The sequence below is a fragment of the Carassius gibelio genome, chromosome B22 (assembly GCF_023724105.1).
Source record: "Carassius gibelio isolate Cgi1373 ecotype wild population from Czech Republic chromosome B22, carGib1.2-hapl.c, whole genome shotgun sequence".
NCBI classification, from domain to species: domain Eukaryota; kingdom Metazoa; phylum Chordata; class Actinopteri; order Cypriniformes; family Cyprinidae; genus Carassius; species Carassius gibelio.
In genome coordinates, this window is record NC_068417.1 from 8022763 (window position 1) to 8043483 (window position 20721).

At 39.2% G+C, this 20721-nt stretch overlaps 1 protein-coding gene and 1 long non-coding RNA gene across 13 annotated transcripts in view; one reads left to right on the forward strand and one right to left on the reverse strand.

The window, feature by feature from the left end:
- The window catches only part of LOC127987708 (zinc finger protein 271), a 392063-nt gene that overhangs the window by 211260 nt on the left and 160082 nt on the right, over positions 1–20721 (forward strand). For 2 of the 11 annotated variants that reach the window (XR_008161351.1, XR_008161352.1), the window contains exon 1: positions 4400–4537. The exons of 8 other annotated variants lie outside the window; for them this stretch is intronic. Coding sequence is in view for 1 of the 3 variants with exons in the window: in XM_052590076.1 (XP_052446036.1) it covers positions 4489–4537 (49 nt within the window). In the remaining 2 variants the exon portion in view is untranslated. Of the gene's footprint in view, positions 1–4399; positions 4538–20721 lie in introns of those variants that run through there. One more of the 11 variants, XM_052590076.1, reaches the window with a different exon arrangement.
- Positions 1–20721, reverse strand: part of LOC127987801 (uncharacterized) — a 194563-nt gene that overhangs the window by 15460 nt on the left and 158382 nt on the right. The window lies entirely within an intron of this gene.

A 20721-nucleotide genomic window follows, 5' to 3' on the forward strand; every position in this document is an offset into this window, starting at 1 on the left:
TCATGCTCCCGTGCGCGTCTTACAGACTGCCTCTTAAAGCCTTTTTCTGCGTCCGCGAGTCCGCTATGGACCGCTAGGTAGGCGTGACGTAAAAATCTTCATCGGGGAGTGTGTGCCGAGGCTCTGAGCAGACGACCGCGCGGACAGGTGCGTTTGGTCAGTAGGCTTCAAAAGCACAATTGCACATGTTCAGGCAGTGTGAAGAAGCCCATTGCCAATCCGTCAATAAAGAATATAAAGACAGCGATGTGCAATAATTCTGGGCAATTGTTTGTTCACATGTATGTTTCAGTGCTGACCATCAGCGTGTGCTTTCGGAAGTATAAATGGAAGAAGTCCACGTCCGCACTGGCCGTGTCTGCGTCCGGATCAGTGATGCGCAGGTTGATCCAAAATGAGCGAGTGTCTGCAGTCGCCCGCAGTTACGAGTCATTCAAAAATATTTTTAATGATATTCGGGTCGCAGTCGGTCGGGTCCTAGTACTAGGCACATTTTTGAAAAACATAGTCCTACACTTTATTGGCCGAATAACTGGCATGAAGATGACGCACGAGCTCAGTCTGCACATAGAGATGGAGGCGGCAAAGGAGACTGCATGGGGAGCAACAGTGCTGTTTTTGGTAAAACATGATTTTGACGACTTCATTAAGTTTTGTTTTATAGAAAACTCTTTTTAAAAGATTTTCGTTTTGTATAAATTGTATCTTAATTTTGACAAATGTTTTATCAATCAGTTTTCCGTATTTAATAAATAAAAAGCAAATATATAGCTGCTTGCTTGGTACATTTGAATAATGTCGGGTTGTAAATGGGTTCCGGCTTTTAAAAAGCTGTCAATCAAAATGTACTTGTCGGGCTCAGGCCGAAAGTTAGGCCCGATTACAACTCTAATAGAAAATCGAATCGAAATAGAAAATCGAATCGAAATCAAATCGATCTTGAACATCTGAATCAATACCCAGCCCTAATAACAACATTGTGGAACTAAATGAAAAGCCACTGCATTATCAATTTCTGTCTCTATATGGCTGCAGAAGTCTTCTAAGGCCTCTGGAACAGACTGTTTTTGTGCTGTTGAGCATGTAGCAAGTTTACACGTGGCAGAAATCAGAGTTTCGATGCACCATTGTTCATAATTTCTTTGTCTGACAGCAAGTCCAAAAATTATGACTGCACAATTTGGCATGTTTATTGCATTATTATCATAATTAAAACAACTTACTCTAAGCAGCTATGCAATATGTTTACAAAAATCATTAATTTTTATGAATAATTTCATTTATTTATTTATTTTTGCCACTGCTATATGGCTGCTCACTGACTGTCCAACCGACCGTCAAACCATGCTGCAAAAACTAGTCACTTTTATGAGAATTGTGGGCTTTCCTGGAGTTGTTTGAGCCGTTGATGAAACTCATTTTCAAATCATTGCTCCAACCGTAAATGAGGAGACATACCAATAGAAAACTATTTCAAAACATCAGTTTTTTTTTTTATTTCATTTAATAATTTTGCACAATGCAAAGCATTTAAAAAAATACATTTAAATAGCGTCTTAATGAAGTAATTTTATTTTAGTTGCATTAAATGATTGGTGTTGTGCTGCTGTGTCTTCACGTGATCAGACTCTCCTTTGGCTGTTTCAGAGGCAGCCATTTTGGGTTGACATCATTGTTGTAGACCTTAGTTCACAACACTTAAGTGTCACCTCAGTCAACACTTAAGAGTCAGTCTTAGACTTTACTGAAAGTTGCTTTTAGCTTCTTTATAAAAGTATCCTACTTTTAGAAAAGTCCTGCTTTTACTAAGAATTTTGACACTTAAGTCAAAGCTTAAGGCTATTCTTAAGAGCATTTCTGAGACTGTTTATGCATACAGGCCCGAATCAAAAAAGCTGTTCATTTTCAAATTTCAACATCGCCTATGATGATTTTAAAAAGCACATGTAGAAATGGCTGAAACTGAATTTTTTGAAAATCTGAATCAGTTGAACCCTTACATCGCAAAATGATTCACTGTTTCGAAGTGCTCCGATTGGATTGCATAATGTAAATCAAGTCATGCAGGTTTGTAAATATTTTTTTTTTCTTTTTGCAGATTTCTTTTTATATTATTATGTACAGAGGTTGGTAGTAACAAGTTACATTTACTTCATTACATTTACTTAAGTACATTTTATGAGTAACTAATACTTTTGGAGCATATTCAAAAAATGGGTACGTTTACTTAAGTACGTTTCTAGTGAAAAAAAATGTACTTTTACTTAGTTACTGTGAGCCACGCTCTTCTCATTACTTTACCTTAAGGTAATAGAAGTTATAAATGCTTCAGTTTATTCCAAAAGCATTGTCTACTTTTCTCTGGGCAATGAGCGATGCTCATTCGTGAATGATTCTTTTGAGTCAATTCTGTTCAAAAGCTTGATCAAACCAGTTGGCAAACCAGTGAATTGTTTTGTGAATCAGTTTGAATGATTCGTTCAGTTCCCTGCTGTGTGCTCTGAGCGTTTGAACCGGTTCACTCAGAGTTGTAACAAAGTTTAAGAACATCAAGAGCGTTGAAGACGTGGCTTTGGATCCTACGATCAATTAAAAGCGAAACTGCTAAGACTATTGTTTGCTAGCGATGAATATTTTTATTAGTTGAACAGAACGTGTGCAATGCAGAGACAGTGCAGAAAGGGAAGAGGAGGAAATTAAGGACAACATTGGAGTCAGAAATTTAAAGGGGAAGGTACACACACATGCATATCAGGTACACGTTTGATCATTTTTGTGTAATTCTACATATGAATGGTAAATGGACTGCATTTATATAGCGCTTTCAACAGACCACATGGCCATCCAAAGCGCTTTACAATTTGCCTCACATTCACCCATTCACACACTCATTCACACACCGACTGCAGTGTCAGCCATTCAAGGCGCCATCCAGCTGGGGTCAGGTGTCACTTGGTCAGGTGGAGCCGGGGATTGAACCACCAACCTTCGGGTTTGTAGACAACCTACATGAACCACTGAGCCACTCCCGCCACAATACTTTCTATACCCGATACACCTAGACACAATTATTACTGATATTTATACATTTGTTTACAGTTTGCAGAACAGATGGAAGAAGGTCTGTCAATGTGCATTTGGTTTATGTTCAGACATTCGGTTACTTCAGCCGTCGTGTGATGAGTTTTCTCTCTTCTCCGTGTCAGAGGTTATTTATACATATATAAGACATAATTAATATACTTTAAAATATAATTTATTTCAGTGATGCAAATCAGAATGATCCTTCAGTCATGATCCTTCAAAAAATCATTCTAATATATTGATTTATTACCAGTTCTGGAAACTGTTTTGCTGCTTAATATTTTTTGGAACCCTGTGACATTTTGTTTAGGATTATTTGATGGATAGAAAGCTAAGAAGAACAACACTGATAGTAAATCAACATATTGGAATGGTTTCTGGAGGATTTAGTAGTTGTAGTTTTTTTAACTGATACCTTTTTAATCTTTTAATCTAAACAGTGGATAGTGTAGCAAAACCATGGTTAACTTGTGCTTACCATGATTTAACTGTAGTAACCATGTTTTTGGGGGTTAGTTTTCATAAGGGATATGTTTCCAAGTTAACAACAAAACAATCTGAAAATAAAAACCTTAAGGCGACACATATAATGAATGTAGAGATGGAGTTTTCACTGCTTCGGGATGAACAGAACTTTGGATCGTTTTCATATAGTGTGTTTAGATCAACTCAGACTAAAGAAAATAGGTTTAGAGATGTATGTGAGATTTAGCTAACAGGAAACACAAATTGTTATATTTACATCTTTAAATCAGAAGGAAAAGTCACTTGAGATAAGATGAACATTTAAAAAAAATTGAGCAAAATGTCTCAAAACAGGTGAATGAACCTTCCTCAGTAGAGGCAAAAACCGCAACTCTGTCTGATGTCTGACTTACATTATAATTACGTCCATGAGCTTTTTGTGAAATTTGGATTAACTTAATGACAGTTAGGCTGTCTGATTATTAGCGAGTAGCTAAAATTACAAATATTTGAGCTGCATACATTGTTGTGTGCTGAGTTATTTGACCAGTTAAAGAATTACTTGTGTGTTAATAATATGCAACCATTACTCAGGAGTGTATGCAGTTAACATGGATCCCCTCTCAGTTCACAATGCTGTTTAAATTTCAGCTCCTCCCACAACAAGCACACCTTCAGTGAAGCTCCTCCCACAACAAGCACACCTTCAGTGAAGCTCCTCACACAACAAGCACACCTTCAGTGAAGCTCCTCCCACAACAGTATCGCCTTCAGTGAAGCTCCTCCCACAACAGTATTGCCTTCAGTGAAGCTCCTCCCACTGCAGTTTATCAATAAATGCTGGAATATTCCCATCAGTCTACAAGTGAAGACGAGTATCAAAGCATCAGGAAGAAGTGAAATCTGCAGAGACAGAGTTTATTGAAGAACAGAGAGAACATGAGAGATCCAGAACCCTGCAGAATGAAACACACTGAAGACGAAACAGGTTGGTGTTTATTCTTGATTCTTCAGTGATTATGAACATTAAGAATATAGAGCTTCAAACAGTTGGTCATATTTTGATTCGTTCTGATAGGAAAGATATATAGAGCTGTTTAATAATATAGTTGAAGCAGCAAATAGTGAAGACCCCAATATACTTCAAACAAAATCAAAGAACGAACTGATATGATGTAATTTCGAACAAAATCAGGCCAAAACGAAGTTTGTTTTGAGTTCATTTTGACAGTTTGAAATGGCTCACCAAAGCAAACTTTCTAGGGGAGGTTTTTTTGACTCCCAAACACCTTTGAGTTTCTATTGGTCTGTGGCAGTTACGCAATCTGTGGAGGTGTTCTGAAACTCCACCTTCTTTGACGCGTGATTTTCCTCGGTTCGTTCCTCATTCTGCAGAGGTCATCAAGTAGTCAAGTCAAGTCATTTTATTTGTATAGCACATTTAACCGAACAACAGTTGACCCAAAGTGCTTTACAAGTTAAAACAGGGAAGGCAGAAACAATATGCCATGACAATACATAAAAATGAGTACAAAACTCCTTGAATACACTAAAATAATTGAATAAAACATAAACATAAATTATAAGGCTGTAGAATATATAAAAAAATGTAAAAAATATTTTTTTTATAGAGAATTAAAAGCAAGAGAGTAAAAGTGTGTTTTCAGATTTGTCTTAAAATGTGTCTTGGGGATAGCAACTAGCTGTTGGGTTGCAGACCTGAGTGGTCGGGCGGCAGAGTAAGTAGACAAAAGCTCAGAAATATACAAAGGGGCTTGACCTTGTAGAGCTTTAAAAGCAAAAAGTAAGATTTTAAAATCAATTCTGAATTTCACTGGTAACCAGTGGAGCTCAGCTAAAACTGGGGTTATCTGCTCACACTTTTTGGTACCTGTGAGGAGTCTTGCATTCTGAACTAACTGAAGTCTATTTAAATTATGTTTGGTTAGACCTGTGTACAGAGAATTACAGTAGTCTAAGCGTGAGGAAACAAAAGCATGAATTACTGTTTCAAGATCTTTCTTGGATAAAAAGTGCTTCATCTTAGCTACTGTTCTAAGCTGATAAAAACTACCTTTTTACAACAGAGCTAACTTGTTTATTAAAATTAAGAGAACTATCAAATATGACACCTAGATTCCTGACCAGATTCTGCAAGTTAGCCAAGGGCATTACTCCAGTGTTTTGAAGTGGTTGGGGATCCAAATAAAATCATCTCTGTTTTCTTGGTATTCAACTGGAGGAAATTTTCTGCCATCCATGATTTAATGTCTTCCAAGCAGCTAAAAATAGTTTTGATATCTGAAGTACAACCAGGGGAAATGGGTAAATACAATAATGTATCATCGGCATAGCAATGGTATCTTAAGTTGTGCTTTTCAAGGATGGAGCCAAAGGGCAGCATGTATAGGGAGAATAGCAGGGGACCAAGAACTGATCCTTGAGGGACACCATATTTAATCTCCACTGGAGGGGATGATTTAGCACCCAGTTTAACAGAGAATGTTCTCTCTGTCAGGTATGATTTAAACCAGCGTAAGACAGGGCCCTGTAGTCCGACACTATTTTCCAGGCGATCAATAAGAATACCATGATCAATAGTGTCGAAGGCAGCGCTAAGATCAAGGAGGATAAGTAATGCACTTGATCCAGAGTCAATGGTAAGAAGAATGTCATTATAAACTTTAAGTAGTGCGGATTTTGTGCTGTGTAGAGCTCTGAAACAAGATTGGAATTTGTCCAATATGTTAAAATTAGTCAAGAAAGAGGAGATCTGCTTGAAAACTGCAAGAAGCAAGAAGGCTTAAGATGAGAAACTATCTCAGACAACTCAGGGGAAGACAGAGGAGTGAAATGCTGGAGAAAGCTGGTAGGACTGCAAGATGTAACTGAGATGCAACCCTGGGTTGTGATGCTAGATCTGATAAGGTCAATTTTTCGGATAAAATAATCAGAAAATTCATCACAAGTTAATGATGTATCAACTGTATTAGTCAGATTTAAAAATGTATCAATAGAGAGTAGAGCAACATCTCCTGAATACACTGATTGTCGAAAACCTGAGCTGCACAAATATACGTACGATCACTCACGGACAGACTTTAAGGGTGCTTTCACACTTGGTTCACTTGCCTGGTCCGGACCCGAGTTGCTCCCCCTACCCCCACTGGATTGTGTTCATATTATAATATTTGAGTCCGAACCGCGGTTTGTTTGCGTCATCAGCGCCAGCAGCTGTTTACCCCGTTGCTTGGTAATGACAGCGCAGGAGAAGGTGGCAAATGCAAAACATTACTCTGTGCACTTTTATGTATTACGTTTTTGAACTGTTCGTTTTGTTGATAAATCTTCGGTACATAACGGCACTTGCGTCTGTCTTACGAATTTACTGAAAATGCTCTAAAGAACGTTGAAGGCGAACATTAATGAGATGTACAGCTCTCTGCTTGCAGCGTGTCAGTCACGCTCATCAGGAAAGTGAGTGACACACACACACAAACACACATTTTGGTACGATTGCGTTCACATGAGCAGCGAACCGTACCAGATTTCATATGAAGTGTACCCCAGACCACCGTTTTTAAGCGGACTCTGGTACGGTTCAGGGGTGCGCATCCGAGTACGGAAGACAGAGTTCACATCCAAACAAACCGAATTCTGACGTCAATCGACGTTTATTTGTAAAGCGCTTTACAAAACAAATCATTACAAAGCAACTTTACAGAAAATTATGTTTCTACAATATTTAGTAAAAGCTTATAAGTGGTGACTGTCAGTTTGTGCATGTATGACAGGATTTGTAGAAAAATGTATACAAGTCGTAGTCAAACAGATGATGAACATTATTAATATTAATAATTTAATATATAATTCACTCACACTTGTAGCAATATTTGTTAGTTCTGTTGTTGATTCAGGGTTAGCATCATCTGAAGTCCTCTGATGGTCAGCATCATCTCTTCTCAGGTGTTCTATCCTAGGAACTACCAAAAGTCCAGCGTTTTGTGACCTTAGGGAGCGTGATGGATTGTAACGTGGTAGAAGGCTAGTTTGGTACGCAGGAGCTAAACCATTTAGGGCCTTATAGGTAAGTAATGATAATTTTTAACTGATACGGAACTTAATAGGTAGCCAGTGCAGAGACTGTAAAATTGGGCTAATATGATCATATTTTCTTGACCTTGTAAGGACTCTAGCCACTGCATTTTGGACTACCTGTAGCTTGTTTATTGAAGAAGCAGGACAACCACCTACAAGTGCATTACAATAGTCCAGTCTAGAGGTCATGAATGCATGAACTAGCTTTTCTGCATCAGAAACAGACAACATGTTTTGTAGCTTGGCAATGTTTCTAATATGGAAGAAAGCAGTTTTTGTAACATGGGAAATATGATTTTCAAAAGACAAGTTGCTGTCTAATATAACACCCAGATGTTTGACTGTAGAGGAAGTAACAGTACATCCATCTAGTTGCAAATTATAATCTACAAGATTCTGTGTAGTGTTTTTTGGTCCAATAATTAATATCTCTGTCTTATCCGAATTTAATTGGAGAAAAATTATTGGTCCTCCAATCTTTTACATTTTTAACACACTCTGTTAGCTTAGATAATTTTGAGGCTTCATCTGGTCTCGTTGAGATATATAGCTGAGTATCATCAGCATAACAGTGGAAGCTAATTCCGTGTTTTCTAATAATATTACCAAGGGGCAACATGTATACTGAAAATAGAAGGGGACCTAGGACGGATCCTTGTGGCACTCCATATTTTACTGATGATAAATGAGATGACTCCCCATTTGAGTAAACAAAATGGTAGCGATCGGACAGGTAGGATCTAAACCATCTTAGAGCCTGCCCTTGAATACCGGTATAGTTTTGTAATCGATCTATGAGTATGTCATGATCTATGGTGTCGAACGCTGCACTAAGATCAAGTAAAACTAGAAATGAGATGCAGCCTTGATCTGATGCAAGAAGCAGGTCATTTGTAATAAGTGCAGTTTCTGTGCAATGGTGGGGCCTGAAACCTGACTGAAATTCTTCATACAGATCATTTTTGTGCAGGAAGGTGCTCAATTGAGCAGACACAACTTTTTCTAAAATTTTATGAATGGAAGATTTGAAATAGGCCTATAATTTGCCAGTTCACTAGGATCTAGTTTTGGTTTATTAATAAGAGGCTTAATAACCGCCAGCTTGAATGGTTTTGGGACGTGACCTAAAGATAACGACGAGTTAATAATATTGAGGAGCGGTTCTTCGGCTACAGGTAACAACTCTTCCAGTAATTTAGTGGGTACAGGATCTAATAAACATGTTGTTGGTTTAGATACAGTGATAAGTTTATTTAGCTCTTCCTGTCCTATATTTGTAAAGCACTGCAGTTTATCTTTGGGTGCGATGGATGAAACTGAAGTGTTAGACGCTGTAGAATCTACATTCGCTATTGAATTTCTAATGTTATCTATTTTATCAGTGAAGAAATTCATAAAGTCATTACTATTTGACGTTGGTGGAATATTTGAATCAGGTGGTGTCTGGTAATTTGTTAATTTAGCCACTGTGCTAAATAAAAACCTAGGATTGTTTTGGTTATTTTCTATGAGTTTGTGGATATGCTCTGCCCTAGCAGTTTTTAGAGCCTGTCTATAGTTGGACATACTGTATTTCCATGCAACTCTAAAAACTTCCAAGTTAGTTTTTCTCCATTTGCGTTCAAGACTACGAGTTACTTTCTTGAGAGAGTGAGTATTACTGCTATACCATGGCACAGTACGTTTTTCTCTAACTTTTTTCAATTTGATGGGGGCAACAGCTTCTAATGTATTAGAGAAAATAGTGCCCATGTTGTCAGTCATTTCGTCTAATTCATGTGTATTTTTGGGTACAAATAGCAGTTGAGACAGATCAGGCAGGTTATTTGCGAATCTGTCTTTGGTGGCTGGAACAATAGTTCTGCCCAGACGGTAACGCTGAGACATATAGTTAATATCAGTGATATGCAGCATGCACGACACAAGGAAATGGTCTGTAATATCATCACATTGAGGTACAATATCTATAGCAGTAAGATCGATTCCATGTGTTTCAATGTTAAGTCAATGCAAATGCGCGTTTACGCACGTCTGGAGTTCTCCCGGCGCGAATAAGGCGTTTGGCGCGGCATGGAAGATGCGAATTCGCCTCATTCGCGCGTCTAGTTCGCGCGAATGATGCTAATTGAGCGTCTGGCTTGATAGGCGCATTACGCGCGAATTGTGCTTTTGTGCATTTATGTGTTTGACGTGAATTCGCGTCCGCCGCCCGAGTTGAAAAATTTGAACTTTGGTGTCAATTTGCGCCACGTTAACCAATCAGGAGCCTGCTCAGGAGTCACTCATTCAACATGGAGGAACGACTGATGTTGTCATTGAGCAGTCAACCGGAGCTTTATGACACAAGTATCACACACAAGTTCATATTTCAGGAATAAAAAGGACCTCGCTTGGAAGAGTCAGGGTATCCGTGGGGTCTTGAAAAGTATTAAAAGGTGATAAATAAATTTTGGGAAAATTAAGACCCTTAAAAAGTATTAAAAAGTCTTATCACGGCTTTATAAAGTCTTAAATTTTGAAAGTATTTTTTCTGAATGAGCTGTCCAACAGTTTGAGTCCCAAAAACATCGTGAAAGTGTGTGAATTTAGTAATTTTTATAAAAAGAAATGAACCGGTACATAAACTAGGCTATTGTGGGTTTGTTCGTAAATTGCATTTGTATTACAACGCACCGAAATGTTTTAGGATGGTGAAAGCATTAACAGAATGGGCAAGTGCAAATTTGCAGCGTCCTGGCTGGAAATGCCGGAATTTAAAGAGTGGCTGCAGCCAGTCGAGGGGAATATCAACGAGGCATATTGTACATTATGCAAGAAAAAAATAAGTATTGTGTCAATGGGCATTAACTCGTTAAAGTCCCACATGTGTTGTGCTAGCCACAAAGCCGCTGTTAGCCGCAGAGAGCTGCAGCTCTCCATTGCTAGCTTCTGTGGTAATCGCGTTGCACCACCACAACCTAGTGCCAACGTCGTTACACCACCGGCAGTCGCACCTGAAGCTACAGCTACGACCCGTCTATCTCTGCTTCATCATCTTCTGCAGCCGACATCAGAGTGGCTCTGGGCGGCACAGCAACACTGCGTGCTGAGGTGTTGTGGTGTCTCCACAAAACGGAGAAACACCATTCACTGAACTCAAACGAAAACGTGGCTGAAGTTTTCAAGGGTATGTTTCCAGATTCGGATATAGCAAAATCGTTCACTTGTGGCAAGGACAAAACTGGATACATCATACGATTTGGGTTAGCACCACACTTCAAGCAGGAGCTCATCAACACCATCAACAAGGCTGGCCAGTTTGTTTTAATGTTTGACAAGTCGCTCAACCAGTCAACAAAAACTAAACAACTTGATGTCCACATTCAATTCTGGGAAGATGACCATGTCCAATCTAGGTACCTCCTGCTTAGTTCTATATACTATATTTGTATTTATTTCATTTTCAACCTGTTATGTGTTTTGAGGAGTGTCATATTAATAAAGATATGTTCTGGCTAGGTACCTTGGCTCTCAATTCTTGTGACACGGAAAAGCTGTCGACCTGATATGTGACAAGATCGGTGTCTGTGGGGGTGTTTTGAAGGTACCTCTTACAAGGAGCTCATGGCTTTAGTAGCCTGTGCAAGGTCAAGGTACAGGAGTTACCCTGAAGATGCACGGAAGAAGAAACCGAGTTCCACACAGGACCTCAAAAGAAAAGCAATGCAAGAGGAGATAGAAGACCTGAAACGGAAACGAACGTTCTGACAGAGATGTGCGACTCCCTCCAAACAGATGCTGATAAGTTAGCCGAGCAGGCAGAGGGGAAATCTGGGACATTAATGGCACAACTGATCACGAAGTTCAACATCCTCAGAAGACGTAGTAAAGAAAAATGGAACGAATTGGTCCAAACTGAGAAGCTGCTGGAAACAAAATCAGAAGAACTGAGGCACATGTCAGCATGATTGTTGTTGAGGGTGGAGCAAAGTTTTGTTTTGTTTTTTAATAAACTTTGCTTTGATTTACTATCCCAGCCTATTTGATTTTTTTTTTTTTGTATCAGAGTGGTCTATAGTCTTTATCACAAACTTAAACTGTTTCGTTAAAAGTATCACTGATGTAAATGGTTACACCTTGAAGTGGCGGTGAGGTATTAAAAAATATTGAGAAGGTCTTGGAAAAAGTCTTGAAAAGGTATTAAAATTAACTTCAAGATTTCTGCATATACCCTGAAGAGTGTGTTGTAATACACATTTAACTTTTGAGTCACGTACATGTTTATCGAACCGCAGCCTTCCCGTTGTTTTTTTACAACTATTTTCCCCCTAATATAGCCCTACAGCTACTTTTCGCTAACAAGATTATGCGTTTATTCAGAGGATGTGTGCAGGAAAAAGTGGAGAAGACCCAAGTGCTCGATCAACATGACAGTGTTACATTAAGCAGAAGTATTTCAAAAGAGTTAAACCTGTATCCTGTTTTCTGGGTAGCATTGAGAATATCACTATATATTGTTGCAACACCTCCTCCATGACCAGTCTGACGGGGCTCATGCTTATAACAGTAGTTTGGTGGAGTAGACTCATTTAGACCAAAATAATCATTTGGTTTTAGCCAGGTTTCAGTCAAGCAGAGTAAATCAAAACTATTATCTGTGATAATTTCATTTACAATAACTGCTTTGGGTGTGAGTGATCTAATATTTATGAGCCCAAACTTTAAAGATTATTTTTGTTCATTTCCTTTGCATGTTTCTGGTTTAATCACGATACGATTTTTTCTAGAGCCTACATTAAATTTATATTTTGACCTCACTATTCGGGGAACAGAAACAGTCTTAAAGGTGCCATCTGTAATGTTTGCCAAAAAAAATCAAGTCATACTCCACATTCCGTAACAGATGGGGGCAGTATGCCTCAATAAAGTGAATTGGTCTACTCTAGAGTAACAAACGAGAAACGGCATAGTCTCTATGCTCCGCCCCTACTTTCACAACAACACTACAGCCATAGCCGAAGCCTGACTGTGCGTTCACAACGCCGGCGTCTAGAGCGTCAAAAATCGCTCTTGCCGCTCTGCTCACAACGCTGCAGAAAGATTTGTGAGCGCTCAGACGCTCTAACGTAGATCGAATGCTTATTTTGTATTTAAAGCAGCCGCAAAGCAAACAAGCTTGTTGATCTCGTGCAGACTAACCACAAGGAGTTATAACCTAATTAAATATTGTTGTGGACGAAATATTAGGATCCTTTACTTAAAATGAACAATCTCATACACCTTGGTCCACGTATCACTTTTAATTAATTTTTTTTATGTCCCTGTAGGCAAACAGGGACACATCATAGATTAATACAAACGCTTTATTCTGCTTGAGAACTAATGTGCCAACTCTCAAGCATTCACCGTGAGACACACGGAATTGACCCTTTTCACACGCTTTCACGCCACACATCAATTTTTTCACGCACAGAAAAACCACGAAGCAAAGAGGACACGGAGACCAACAGACTAGACTGAGCAGGTTAGTTATGATAATAGGGCTGTGCAAAAAATCGAATGCGATTTTCATGCACCTCTCATCAGTAAAGACGCTCCTGTAATTAGAAGTATATCTCCAGCCTGTGCGTTCAGATCAGGGTTGCCAGGTTTTCACAACAAATCCTGCCCAGTTGCTTCTTAAAACTAGTCCAAAACTAGCCCAATCGCGTTTCCGGGAGTTTCCCCGATAAAAATTGCTGCCCGGATTAAAATATAAATTTTTGGGAAGGGTTTCCCTGGTAAAATTAGCATTTTATGGGCTAAATATCACATTATTGGTATTGGGATTGCTTCAAACCGCGAACATGAAAAACAACCGCAGACTTGGCAACACTGGTTCAGGTGGAGCGGCAGTAACTGCACAGAGCCTTAGTCTACCGACAACTAACACAAAATCGCTTTCAAAATCGACAAAGAATCGCCTGCGATTTTAACATCGATGTTGTGTAGATTGTCAGTGAATTACGGCTCTGTGTAGTAAATGCCAACCAGTGTTGCCAAGTCTGTGGCAGTTGTTTTTCATGTCCGCTGGTCACAGCGACCCCAATACAAATAACGTGATATTTAGCCCCTAAAATGCGAATTATACCAAGACAACCCTGCTAAAAAAAACTATATTTTAACCCCGGGAAGCAATGTTTTATCGGGGAATCTTCTGGAAGCGAGATTGGGCTAGTTTTGAGAAGCAACTGGGCAGGATTTGTTGTGAAAACCTGGCAATCCTGATCTGAACACACGTACTGGAGATATACTCCTAATTACAGGAGCGTCTTTACTGATGAGATGTACATGAGTAAAGACATGCACAGCCCTATATAATAAAATGGGTAACGTTAAGTTATAGCTAGCTAATTATCAAACGCAGCTACGGTTAGCCATCGCTAACATTAGCACGTTTATCGAACAGCCTTCGATACATTTCTATGTTATAACTTCCCGAAAACAAATACACAAACATATAAAACAAACTTCTAGCGAAATACTAAAAGCATCTAACTTGCAAGTTCTGAGTCGAACCTCATTTCTTTCAGGTCCATCAGTTGTCTCCAGCGATTAAAAGCAGTGCCGATGTTTACTCTGGTATTCTTATCGGATCTGATTTGTGATTCCGAGCGCGGTTGTTTCCCTGTAGCGGGTGTTGGTCTCTTGCCAAGGGCTGCAGCTATCCTTCCGCTCTCTTCTCTGAATTGAAAGTAGTGGGCTGTACTTTCCACATGATTGACATCAGGTCCAGGTACGCCCTGCGAGTTATTCGTGTATTGTAGGTTGGCTGGTGGTAATGTTGCCCGCATACCGCCTCCCACGGCCGAAACTGGTATTACAACACCTGCCGGGCCGGGGCTAGTAATGCTAATGCTAATTAAGGTTGATATCTCTGCAGCACTATAACTTGACATTTTTTTAATGACATCATCGCCCTTATTTCTTCTCATTCTTTTTATGCGTGTAGATCATTTAAGCGGGTGGAACAAAAGTCATCATAATAGTTATTTGAAAATTGTCTTACTAGTCACATGGAGCGAAGTGTCCTGGAGATGTTGTAAGAAAGCAGCTCCGGTCCAACTCTGCTGGGGTGTAAGCCATCAGCACGAAACAGCCTGGGACGCTCCCAGAAAAGGTTCTAGTTATTAACAAATAGCAGTTTCTGTTGTTTACACCATGACAACAACCATTCATTTAAAGCAACAAGTCTACTGAACTTTTCGTGTCCTCGTCGATACGTGGGCAGTGGTCCTGACACGACGATCGTCGCCGCGGGCGTCGTGCTGCGAACTGTCTCGATCAGGCTGCTGAAGTCCCTCTTAAGTGTCTCGGTCTGCTGAAACGTGGTGTCATTAACCCCGACGTGAAGCACGACTGCTCTGGGGCTCACGTCAGCCTTCAGGATCACGGGTATCTGCGCAGAAACATCGAGAACACAAGCACCCGGCAAACAATGAGTGTGCACTTTACCTTCGGCTAACGTAGCACGGACGTGTCGGACGATGGAGTATTCGATGATCACAGCGTCGCGTCCCGTCTTGCGGTGGGGAGCGAAGCGGTTCCGGATGGAGATCTCGACGACTGGAGGGGGAGAAGTCGACGCCCGGGACCTGGCTCGCATCCTTCGCTGTGGATGCACCCAGGGTCCGTGGTGTCCCGGCGCCGGAGTGAAGGACATCTGGGAAGATCGCGTCCTGGGTGCACCGGGCCTGTGCAGAGAAACACACGTAGTAGACATGGTGGGACTGTTAACAGCACGCTGATCGCTCGAACGTGTCCTCGCCTGCAATCAAAGGTAGACATTCATCCACCATTAAAGCAAGTAATAGTGAGTACAGCAGTGGTAATGTGTGTGAATAGAGTATTAGCAATGTAAGCGCAGTTAGCAGCAACCACGCCGCTGATGCTAACGGGCTATAAGCTAATAGTGGACCCGGGAGATCAAAATAAAAGTAGTGATAACGAGGCGCTCTGATTGTTTTTGTTGTAGAATACAATAGAGGATATATTCACACGTTATATAAACGGAAATTATGGTATTTAAAATTGATTTTTAAGATAAAAATAGTCCATAAAAAGAATATAGTGACGGAACTCAACGCAGTATGGGCACCAACAACAAACAGGAAATGACGGCAAACAGGAAGTGACGCCAACAACAAACAACATAATTAATTCCTAGAAAGAAATAGCAATGAAGCTTGGTGTGGACGACCCGGAGTTATGCAAAAAGTGAAGCAGAGAAACATCCGAGACAAGTTTTCCAAAGCCATCAAAAGAATGAAAGGAAAGAGTAAAGATATAAGGTAGCAAGCACCAAATACAAGTTTCAAATAAATGTTTCACCATACTGCTGCTGTTGTTCTTTCAATAAGCAAATGTAAAGGGTATACAGTAAATGAAATGCAAAATGAACATACGATAATAAACCTTTGTTTTTATCAAAACAATTTATCCAGTTTAATAAAATGAACGCTAATAAAATAAAGCAACAAACTGATTCCAATATTTTTTTTCCCACATCATGCTAAAGTTTTAGACCTGAGACATTCACACATCTCATAAAGGACTGATTATGGAATGGTTCTTTTGTATTGCAAACGTGATACTTGACTCTGAACTGCTGATAATCATTATTCTTTTGTCTATAATCTGACCATTGGTGCCCGTCTCACACCTAGTTTGCCTACACTTCTTAATTTCATTGTTGTTTTGTTTAGGGGATACACGGGAGCATTGTGACACGTTTACATTAATCTACACCCCACCTCCAGCAGCGCGGGGGTGTCGAATAGTTCGTTAACAGTATACCGTCCCTTAAACTTTTCTAACTTCTTTTTGCCCCGAAAAGAAGAATTAAAAACGAACTTCGTTTGAAGTATATCGAGGGACTTAAGGGTTCTTACTATAGAAACGTGGGATTTGTATCTAATGTTTTAAAATGTTTAATAATTATTATTATTAAGTGTAACTGGAAGAACAATGTACATCACTCCAGTAAAGATTCAGGGACATTACATTTATATATGTATCAAAATTATAAAAATATTTTGTATAGCACTTGTCTACTCTTAACTATTATATCAGGGTTAATTTTGTCTTCTTTTAACATTTCTCTCAGTGATTTGCTAAAGTTTTTTTTTACTTTTATTTTAGAGTTGATTGAAGAAAACGAGGAGCATGAAGAAATGAATAAAGAGGAGCAGAAGCAACATGTCAAAACTGGAGAAAACTCTTTGAGTCGCTCTCAAACAAAACAGAACGATTTAAAGAAGAGAAGAGACAAGAAATCTTTCACCTGCACTCAGTGTGGAAAGAGTTTGAGAAGCAAACATAGTCTTGAGATGCACATGAGGATCCACACTGGAGAGAAACCATACAGATGTGATCAGTGCGGGAAGAGCTTCAGACAATCATCAAACCTTAAGAGACACATGAACATCCACACTGGAGAGAAACTTTATAATTGTGATCAATGTGGCAAAACATTTTTGACGGCTTCAAACCTGAACAGTCACCTGAATGTTCATTCAAAGGAGAAACCACATTCATGTTTATGTGGAAAGAGGTTTTCACATCTGAAGGGTTTAAAAGTCCATCAGAAGATACACACTGGTGTGAAAGAATATATGTGTTTTGAGTGTGAGAAGACTTTTATTACAACTGCAGAATTGAAGCTGCACCAGAGGATCCACACCGGAGAGAAACCTTACAAGTGTTCACACTGTGACAAGAGATTCAGTCATTTAGGATATCTGAAATCACATGAGAGGATCCACACTGGAGAGAAACCTTACAAGTGTTCACACTGTGACAAGAGATTCGGTCATTTAGGAACCCTGAAAACACATGAGAGGATCCACACTGGAGAGAAACCTTACAAGTGTTCACACTGTAACAAGAGATTCAGTCGGTTAGGAGACCTGAAATCACATGAGAGGATCCACACTGGAGAGAAACCTTACAAGTGTTCACACTGTGACAAGAGATTCCGTCGGTTAGGACATCTGAAAAGACACGAGAGGATCCACACTGGAGAGAAACCGTATCACTGCACTGTATGTGGGAAGAGTTTCCGTTATTCATCTTCTCTACTTAAGCATAACAAAGAACATTCACAGTCATTAGTAGGGGATACAAAGACTAATCGACTACTCGACATCAATGCTCTGCCATGATGCTTTAAGCTTGATGTTGATTAGTCGCTGGTCCTATAGATGGCACAACAGGATGCTTGAAATTGAATGGGAGAATGCACATTTTAAACAGCTTATTGTACAGGTAAATTAATCACTGTTCTAATCTAATGCGCTGCTGCACTGTAACACACACACACACACACACACACATAGACTACAGACAGTAGCTCGTACATCACACATGCACAGAAACATTCAGTGAGGAAATGTACTGTCATCTCTGTTCTGTTGTTTCTCAATAAAATAGCTTAGAAACTGAAAATTTAAATCATATATTTCTTAATAACTAAAGCCCACAGCGTCACTACTAATACAGAGACACTGCCATGTATACGGTGACCATATAAGCCATTTTCCCAGGACGTGTCCTTGCCAGGATTGTTATATTGTCTAAAATATCAAGATTTTGGCTGTTTGTGCTGTGCAGATCGATCATTGTATGACATTCATAAGAGCTATAGAGAGCAGAGCAGACGGCTCCTCATTCATTCAAATCACTCTCTTGGTACTTTGGTGTCATACAATGATCGGTGCACAGCGACGCTTCAAGTTGAATGAACAAACAAACACCTAAAATGTACGTGTATTTGCATTCCTTTGATCGTTCTTTGTAGATCTCACCTTCTCACACGGCACGATGCTGGACGATTGGTTGATTATGTACCATACCTGCTACAGGCTTATTTGTTCATTAAGGACGTGATCAGCGACTAGTCGACTTCGACTAGACTTTCATCACATAAAAGTTGACTTTAAAAAAATCATAAGTTGTTCAACCCCTAGTCAGTAGATCATCTTCAGATCCAGCACATTCAGGTCTGATGACTCATCCTCACAATAATGCATCAAGGAATAAAATATCTTCTGTATAAATCTGTCCTAACAAAGAAACATCATCTAAAGTCACAGTGAATAAAGTTAATCTTCAAGACCAGCACAGTTTCAACTGTAACATTTTTATGAGGCTTCAGGTCTGAAGAATCACCTGAAAGTTCATAAGAAAGAAAAACCACATTCATGTTCTTTATCTGGAAACAGTTTTTCACATCTAAAGTTTAAACGTTCATCAGAAGATCCACACTGGTGTGAGAGATCATGTGTGCTTTTAGTGTGAGAAGACTTTTATTACAGCTGCAGATCTGAAGCGGCTCCAGAGGATTCTCACTGGAGAGAAACCTTACAGTTTCATCATTAATGACGTGATCAGCGACTAGTCTACTTCGACTAGACTTTCATCACATAGAAGTTGACTCAAAAAAATCAGAAGTCGTTCAACCCCTAGTCAGTAGATCATCTTCAGATCCAGCACTTTCAGGTCTGATGACTCTTCCTCACAATAATGCATTGTAACACTAATGAGCTGATGGTATTTCAGCCATCTGTTCCATATTAATGAATCCTGACTCTAACACATTCTGCACTCAAAGACCAGAACTTGAGTAAACAAGGACCTTCGTTGTTTACTTAAGCCACCATTTTGGGCGCCCTGAAGTCGGCCACTTCCTGCCTTGAGTGACAGTTATTACACCTATTAAGAAATTCCAGAGCCTCGTGGGCGAGCCTCAAAGGGGACATAAACCCCCCCCCCCACACACACACACAAACACACACACACAAACAAACCTTTCTTAAGGTTCTGTATCTTCGTCATTTTATTAATATGTATTTTGAATGTTTGTGTATTGCATAAAATGGTTAATCCTTGTTATGCGAGGATTATAATTTTACTAGCTTATGAATTGGAAATGTTTCTCCTCATTTTAACTTTCTCAGATAGAGTCATGTTTTTGTAACTCTACTCCTGACCACATCGTAAAACTTTATGATCCTACTGGGAAACAGAACAGGAATCAAAGCTGACTCTTAGAAAGAGAATAGTAAAATCTGCTCAAATGTATTCTAAACGTATTAATAGGGCCGGGACTCGATTAAAAAAATTAATCTAATTAATTAGAGGCTTTGTAATTAATTAATCGAAATTAATCGCATTTTAATCGCATATAAATATTTGACCTGAGAACAGTGAGCAGTAATTTTTTTTCACAAGGATTTATAGTATACCATTGAATAATGACTGAATACATAAGCTTAAGTAACAAAATATTGTTTATTTTTGTTCAACCAAGTCTAGCTGACCAGTGCAATTTTTGCCATTAAGTGTAGCAATAGCATATTTAGAAACAATTTAGAAATAGTACATTTCAGAAATTCAGGTAGCTTATAGGTGCTGGAGCCTTCTGTAAAGTGTTTTTTTTTTAAAGTAAAACACAATACTGTCAATTACATTCAGAATATTGGAAACACTGACTTTTAGAAAACATCTCTCTGTTGCTTCAGAGGCCATAACATACTAAGTCCAACTCTCAATAACCTTAGCCAAAACAATAAAGAGTTCAACATAAACTGCCAGTTGCACCAACAAAATAATACATAGTTCAACATAAAGTGTAAAGTCCACGCTAGCTGCTATATGTTTTGCGTTGAGGTGATACTTGAGGTTCGATCATGTGCTGCGGTGATATGCGAACGCTAGTTGGTGCTCCAGTATAATCGGTCTGCCGAAACTCATCCAGTGAGAAACGTTCCGCGGTGCAAAAATAAGTTATAAAAAATGCGGGAATTTTTTTTCTGTAATTAATTAATCTTAATTAACGCCTTAAAGTCCCGGCCCTACGTATTAAGTATTGCTTTTTCGGTGCATTGAGATTTTTCCCATATAAATTGGGACTATCTGCAATTTATTAGCATGTGCTAATCTTTAAATGTGTGTAATTCTACATTTGAATGTAACTTCGTGTTTCTATCAGTTATATATGTACTGTTTGTTGTTTTTGTAATTGTCATGTTGTGACCCAACTATTCCCCTGTGTAA